The 8,343-nt window shown below is 38.0% G+C and overlaps 1 protein-coding gene across 4 annotated transcripts in view; it reads right to left on the bottom strand.

Moving 5' to 3' along the window:
• Positions 1-525: 525 nt before the first annotated feature.
• The window catches only part of LOC132384691 (SWI/SNF complex subunit SMARCC2-like), a 124,780-nt gene continuing 116,962 nt past the window's right edge, over positions 526-8,343 (bottom strand). For 3 of the 4 annotated variants that reach the window (XM_059956056.1, XM_059956057.1, XM_059956058.1), the window contains exons 27-28: positions 7,044-7,463; positions 526-4,391 (exon numbers count right to left, since the gene is read on the bottom strand). In XM_059956056.1, the coding sequence (XP_059812039.1) occupies positions 4,324-4,391; positions 7,044-7,463 (488 nt within the window). In that variant the 3' untranslated portion in view covers positions 526-4,323. The remainder of the gene's footprint in view (positions 4,392-7,043; positions 7,464-8,343) is intronic. The other variant, XM_059956059.1, reaches the window with a different exon arrangement.

Below are 8,343 nucleotides of genomic sequence, written 5' to 3'. Positions count from 1 at the left end.
AAATGCTCAGCTGTTGCCCACAATGGAAAGAGACTGAAACTGTATTTGATTACCAACAGGCAGCCCTGCACAACCTCTAACCATTTAAGGTCAAGAACCAAACATTTTCACGGCAGTTTGGAGCCAGGAGTTCTTGCATTTGAAATCCAAGTTCACTAGTAAAATGGAAACAAAATCACGCCTTCAAGCCAGCAAGAATGGGTTTCCTGCCAAAGCTAAAATTGGTCAAATGGAGCCAATGAATAAAACACTTACAGTATGTATACATTTAATAAGTAGAAAAGCTGTTTAGTTTAGAAACGACAGGTTTTATTCTGTTGAAGAGGAGAGGGTAAGAGTGGTGCACGCAATTTTAATCACTGGATGATCGTAACACCTCACTCAATTCTCACTGCCCAAAGTAAAAGATATAATTACTTGCCTTTCCTTTCACACCTATGTGCATTCCAAGACATTTTTACTTTTTACTCTATGAAGATTACTCACTATTATACAGGAGACACAGTAATTACTCCATACGCAAGCTCCCACTCACAGCAATGTGACAATGGCCAGATAATTTGCTCTAGTGACGTTATTGGGAAAGAAACATTGCCCAGGCCAGTAGGCCGACTCTCCTGCTTATTCTTAAAAATAGTGTCAAGGGATCTTTAAAGTCCACATTAAAGGGCACAGACTAGAGGAGCTTGGTTTAAAATTTCATTCCAATGTCTGACTGTGTACCATTCCTTCTGTACTCCAACAGAATATCAGCCAAGACCTTTGAGCTCAAGCCTCAAGTTTGACTTCAATTCACAACCATCTAACTCAAAGTTGAGTGTGCTGGAAATACTCAGCAGTTAAGTCAGTATTCTGTGGAGAGAAACAGCTAATGCTTATCAAACTGTTCTGATCCTGAGATGTTAACACAAATGGTGTTTGACCTGCTGAGTTTTGCTAGCACTTTTTGCTTTAATTTATATTTCCAGTAATCATTAATTTTACTTTTGTTCTACAAAGTGAGTGTAAAATTAGGCTCATGTGGAAAAGGCTATCAACTATTTGTGGTACGGTGATAAAAGCTAATATTGTTACAAGGTAACATACCACACCTTCCACTGCATTACTCTTCTTCAGGGCAGGATGGACTGGTCCAGAGCACCCACAGCCACAATTATCAGAGCACACATCTTCTGAATGAGAATAGGCTATCTTCCCATACACAACTGGTGGTCATGATGCTCGAGGACCTATGTACATAGTTCAGCCAAAATGGAACATTTATTATTAAATGTGGTGGGGTGGGGGAAACAGGTTAATAAGGAACAGTGGATTATTTCTGAAATTTGATGATGAATCAGGAGATATTACTGTGGCAAACTAGGACATCACTTACTGTCCAGCAGTAGTCACATTAAAGTTGTAACTAAGTTTGTTAAGCTAGAAATACAAAAGGATATTGACTACCCTGATTTGAAAGACAAGATTGTTCGAAATGTATTCTGTTACCTGTTGATTAATCCAAGTGTGGAGGATAGATGTAATAGATTTATCAGCTGCAGGGAAAAACACTCATCTTTGGCAGTTTTGTCCATATTTATTCAATTTTGAAATTACTGGATTTTTTGTTTTGCAAAGTATTTTTCAGTTTTTATATGAAAAGAATAAGATTAGCTGGGTCTTAGTGGTCTATGAGTGCATAGCAATACTCCACATTCACTTCCAACTGATCGTTTGAAACAAGAAAGAAACCACAACTTCTTCAATGACAACTCTAGTTGATTCTTAAAGACAGATCCCCTTATTGGTAAACTTGCTCATATTCCCAGCATTCTGTGCCCATACTTAAATGGGTAACAAAGATTGTGCTACCTACTCAACTCTAGAATACATTCTTCTTTTCTACAAATATTGCTCAAGAATTAAAAAGACCGTAAGTATGGTGGTTGAGGGCTTTCAATAATCGAGTTACAGGCAGCATACTGGAAATGATTACATAAGTAATACTGCAATTATCCAGTAGAACAGCTAAATCTCACCTAGGGATTGGAAGAGGATGAAATCTGTCATAAGGTCTGGCATATTTACTCATTTCCACAGTGCAGCAAACTGTTTACCCGTCAGGTTGAGGTTCTTTACTTGTACTAGCAGAACATCCAACAACTGAGTGACTATTGGCTATGGTATGCCAAGGGCTCCTCATTCTTGCACTTTGGCCTACTGTAGCAAAGGCAATAATATCTGGAAAGACTGGGTAGTATTGACAATATGGTTCAGTAGCTTCATTCAACAGTGAAATTATCAATTAACTTTCTATTCAAGAAAATAGAAATGGAAATTTGCATCTACAGAATAGCAAACAAAGTTCTAACCTATAAAAATATAAACTTTGAAAACCATGCACCTGCATGTCTGTGTGTGCCCATATTCATCTACTCTTGTACATTTGTGCATACCTATGATTGCCACTTGTGTCATCAAGTACATTTTGCATTATTTTGTATGTGTGCATATTCTCTGCAACTTCTACATATGGAGAAAGTTACCAGATGCAGCTAGTAGATTAAAACCACTAACAATCATGTCATAGGAGTATACAAATAAGCCCACAAGGTCAAATTTTGTTTCCAAAACAAAACCAGAAGAAAACCGTTTTAAACCATTTTTTTCTGGGCGAAGAAACATTCCATATAAAATGACAAGCAATGGAGGAGATCAAAATCATGTAATGTATTCAGTATGCACAGTGGTGGCAGTGGGGGAGACAGGGTTGTGTGACTGATTGCTTCATGGTGCCCAAAATACCTGTATTTTGAGAAAGGCATTATCACAAAAAATTATGAACCCAAATATTAACGTGGCAGTGCTTTTTGCCACACTTTATAGGATCAGCTTAAGTTGTTTAATATTATTTGCAATATGAAAGCTGAATTTGAACTGAGAGTAATCTTTTATTCCATGACTCAGGATCCCCTCTACACATAACAATTGATAAAATAGTAGCTGGAACAGAAAGGCTCACAAAGGCTTATACAGCTCAAATGAGCTTGCTTTTTCTGTGGGAAACAGCAAGTTCGTTCACATTCACTAACACTAACTTAAACAGCCACTGAACAATCATTACTCAAGACACAAAGTAAACACTGAGATATCAGAAGGCTATTTGCATCATTTGCTACTTCAAATCACACAGCTTTCAAGAAGCCATGAAAGCTGCTTAAGTAGAAACATGCTCAATTCTGGCAAAGAAGTGAAGGCTCTCATTGGTCTGTGCTCTGACCACTTAAATGTCCAGTGATTGGGGCACTCAGTGATGGAGTGAAAGGCATAAGGAGATCTTTATGGGTGATTTCCTAGCACTAAAGTTCTAATATTGTGGCTTTATTTATTTTTACAAGGAACAAAATTGTGAGGCATTGGTGCTGTTGTCCGTCAGAGGACCCCACTGGCATCCACAACAATCTAGAAAATGTTACGACTGGAATAAATGTATTAAGAATGAATCACTGATATGTTTGGTCAATTACTATCAAAGAAAGCTAAACTATAATTTTTAAGTCACATAAGGCATGGAACAGAATTGGAATGAGGTGCTTAAAGCCTAAAACCCCATTCCTAATCTCACACTCTACCACAATGATTTCAAAACTTGCAGGCTGCTATTTTGAATCAAAATGGAAGACAAAACATTGGAGTGCAGTGTTCAACATGGACAGAACTCGTTTCAAACTTGTGGCTTTGCCCAGACTGACAATTTAGATTAATTATAAAATGGATAAGGACCAAATACAGAAAGTACCTAACATGTAAGCAGCTGATTGTAAAGCAAGAACTAAATTAAAAAGCCCACAGCTGGCTATTATATTCTCAATGTCAAAACTCCCCCCTCCCCCAAATTGGCACAAAAAAAGATATTTTCACAAACAACAAAACAAGGAAAATAGCAACAGTCAACTATGCATTGAGCAAGGAACTCGGGCATGCTCACTCAATTCTTCTGATGACAGTTTGGTATATTTGAAATAAAAACTAATTACTTTCAAAAGTTATCAGATGCTGCTCAAGGTGTCAGTACAGATGGTCTATATGTATCAGCAATATAGCAGATTAGATAATGAGTTTTACATTGGTCTATGTAACATGGTCATTCTCCAGTGCACAGATTACTTCTAACAATACTGACATCAGAAGCACCTCCATTAATGATCAGAATTGTTATTTTTAACCAAATTTGAAAAAGAGAGTATTTCAGCACAGCCACTCAAACTGCTCCTCACACTGGCACACTTGAGAAAATAATATTCATTCCAGGTAGAATGCTTTGTCTTGCTCAAATGTCTCACATCACTGTGACGGAGGGACTGGTGCTGCTGGGGTTGCCATCACCTCTGTCTGCATTGAACCTCCTTGCTCTGAAAAATAAATCAACATCTCTTTTTAAAAAAGACTGATAGACAGAGCAGCACACAGCATCCTGTACAGGCCATTATATTTGCTCAAGTGGACATTCAGAACCAAACAAAAGATGTTAGGAATGGTCTTCTCAACACTTCGGATAGAAGAGATGAACATTTCTCTAACTGTTAAATAATATGAGTACGGACTGAATTTTGCAGTCAGCAGTAAAGTAACTCACTCACTGTTGACTTTGAAAAAGATCTGTCCACAAATACTTCTGTGCTGAGAACTCCTCACCTTTTCAATGTTGGCTTCTGTCAGCTATTGATTCTCGGCATCCAGCAACAGTATTCAACTTAGCTGGGCAATCAATCACCTTAAAGAGTTCTTAACATTAGCAGGCTAGGAAGCAAAAAGCCCAATTTGCAGCTAATCTTTTAATAATTTTAAGGAACACGAAATAAAAGACAGCAATCTTCAGAGAAGATTAAGGGAGAAAGTGAAATATCAAAAGCTCCTTCACGTGGACAAATGCTGCTTGAAAATTCATTATAGTTTGTAATATTTATCTGAGCAAATAATAATTCAAACATAAAACGAGATCTTTAAGACCAGAGGCTTTTGCTAAGAAGAAATTAGAGGTCAATAGGCAATTCAAAAGTGCTATTAATGCAACAAAGCTTAACATTTTTAGGGTATTTTATAATGAGAAGAGTTTGTAAATACCTGATATCTGTGCAAAATTATTGTTTCACAGCAACATTTAGAAATTTTTTTTTCTTTTAATTTTAAAAATGCTTAAAATCAATTGTAGTTAAACATACATTTTTTAAGCATTTCCTCATCCTGTGTCTCACATTTCTCCATTTAATCTTGATATCCATTTAATTTTGCAACTTGCCAAAAGTTGTATTTTTTTCATGAGTATCCAAGGGCCTGGACTAAGAATCTAGAGATTTGAATTCAAATCCCACCATGGCAGCAGAAAATGTTAATTCAAAAAGCAAGTAACAGTTAAAAACAGACTCAAGGTATATTTATGAATGGAAAATCATATTTGACCAATCTATTGGAGTTCTTTGATTCAAGAATAATTGCCCTGAACATCAAGCAGCTCAATTAAATGGGAATTGGGCAGGGTGGGGTGGTGGTGGTGAAATACTGCTTTGGCAGTAGCACATAGCGAAAAGGAATATGCCTGTGGCTGATGGAGGTAAACTAATGGTCTAGCGATCATTGGTCATTATTGCAGGGGTTCTCAGGGCAGTGTCCTTGACCCAATCATCTTCAGCAGCTTCATCAAAGATTTCTCTCTATTGTAAGGTCAGAGTGCAGCATTCAATTCTTCTTCTAACTCTCAGATAATGAAGTAATCCATGTCGAAACAGAACAAGATTGAGATAATATTTAGACTTGGATTGACAAATAGTAAGTAATATTCATGACATAGAAGTAATAAACAATGATGACTAGCTTTAACTACCAAAGAGTCATACAGCACGGGAACACAGACTCTACCACAGATGTGGCAATGTGGTTGGAGTGTTTGTTGTTTACACGTTGCACTGCAGGAACTTACTCTGACAGCATCATGCAGCCACTAACTACCTATTACCCAGAAGGATAAGAGCATCAAGATATTTATTAATCTTTCTCCATTGTCACGAGATCTGGAAATTCCCAATCGAGCAGTATTTTAGAATTACCTACATGACTCTCGACTATAGCTTTGAAAAGGTGATCATTTATGGGAACAATTTGAACTGGGGATTAAATGCTGGTTTTAACACCAATGCCAAAATCCCATGAATGAGTAAGCAGACAGAGGGTAAATATTAGTAAGTGGGTAAAACTTGCTCTATAAGTCTCATTAAACATTCTCAGGGCAGCAACAACATGGATTAATTGAACTAAAGCTCCCTCTACACTATCCACTCCAAGGGCAGGAACAGCATGGATTAAGCACAGAGTAGGTCACCTTGATGGAATGGTAATCCACTGTCCATCAACTCTCTGTAACCCAGTGTTCCATCTACTCTGACCACACAGGCCAATGCAATCACCCACAGTACTAATCCCCGTCTATGAAAGGATAACAGCAATCTTTTCTGGAACTACTTTCAGTTTGAAAAAAAAACAGCATGATAACCCATTGTTCTGAACCCAGAAAGTAAACAATGTGATAACCTAAATCCACCAAATGAAATGACTATGTGATAAAAATATCATACTAAGTCCCACTGCATGAAGGACAGTGTGATAACCTAGTGTACCCAGTCAGAGAGTGTGAAAGGACAGTGTGATAATCCAGTGTACCCAGTCCCAGAGTGTGAAAGGACAGTGTGATGACCCAGTGTACCCAGTCACAGAGTACGTAAGGGCAGTGCAGTTACCCAGTGTATCCAGTTCAAGAGTATGAAAGGAATGGGGCAATAACCTATCATTCCAAATCCCTTACATCAGCAGAGTTGTGTTCCATGGAAGACCAATATCATTTCCATTTTGAAATGCTGTTCCATTTAAAGCTCAGCTTTAATAAAATTGTACAGTTACGAAAAGCCAACTCCAATTTTTCATTTGATATTGAATAATGCCTATTCCTCGAGATGTACTAGTATACAATCTAAGAAAATTACAAAATTAAAATGCCAAGCTTCACTTCTCACCTGGCAATGGACTTGTGTTTCCCTGCACAGCAGCTACAATAGCAGGGCTTTGAGCAGCTGCCGACCCTGGTGTGGATGCAAGAGACGTGGAGCCTGTGTTGATGTTTCCTGATGTGTTAGGATGTAAAGAACTAGGCAGATCTACAGGCAAATTTCCTGGCAAACTTGTACAGATATTGCCAGGAGCAACCCCAGACATGCTACTGGATATATTACCATGCACCGGGTTTGACATGCGAGCAGGAAGGTTAACTGGGATGTTTCCTGTGATGGTACTACCCATGCTACATGCAATATTGGCTGGCACCATACAAGGTATACCAGCAGCCATATTACCAGACATGTTCGTTGGCATGCCAACAGGCATGTTACTGGGCATCAGTTGGTTTGGAGTTTGTTGACCTGGAAATGGTGGCTGACCTGCAAAAGTAAAATCAACTTATAATATTTGTTTGTGGTAAATCAGCATGAATTAGTTCCAAGTTGCATATTTTGTACACAAGTAATAAATTAGAACACAAGTGTTTAAAAATCAGCCTCATTCAAGAAAACTATCTGAAGAATAATTAATTTTTATTTAAAATTTTATTTTATTTAGAGAGACATCACAGAACAGGCCTTTCCGACCCAACAAGTCATACCACCCAGCAACCCAACTATTTAAAACTAGTATAATTACAGGACAATTTACAATGAACAATTAACCTATTAAATGGTATGTCTTTGGATTGTGGGAGGAAACACACGTGGTTCATGGGCAGAACATATAAACTCCTTACAAGTGGTACCAGAATTGAACAGCAAGATGCCCTGAGCTGTAATAGCGTTGTGCTAACTGCTATGCTACTGTGGCACTCAATTTTTTAATCGCAATTTTTAGTGTCATTGCATCTTTACTTGTTCATACCTGGGTCCTGCTAGGATAACTGTATCAGGATTTATCCAATGGGAGACTAGGACATTGTTGAAGGACCACCAAATCTACAACTGGGAATGACAAATGACTTGTTTAATCTTTGACTGGGACACTGTACAAAGGTCCCATCTACTGAAAATGGGAAACAATACAAGTGCTCTATACAATCTCTCAGTTACACATGGCATAAGGATCTTACCTAATGTGTGATTGCGACACTCACAAGAGCATTGTCCAATATTTGGTGTGGACATTGGACACGGACCACATCCAATCTACAAATGGACCAGTTCACAGGGACCTTTTCTAAGCTGTGACTGGGTCACTAAATAAGTTTCCCATTTAACGTGTGATTGGGACTCTGAACAAGTCTTCCACATATCA

Source organism: Hypanus sabinus, chromosome X1 (assembly GCF_030144855.1).
Source record: "Hypanus sabinus isolate sHypSab1 chromosome X1, sHypSab1.hap1, whole genome shotgun sequence".
Lineage (NCBI taxonomy): Eukaryota > Metazoa > Chordata > Chondrichthyes > Myliobatiformes > Dasyatidae > Hypanus > Hypanus sabinus.
Note: the sequence above shows the minus strand (reverse complement) of the source record. Positions and strands in the feature narration are given on the sequence as shown.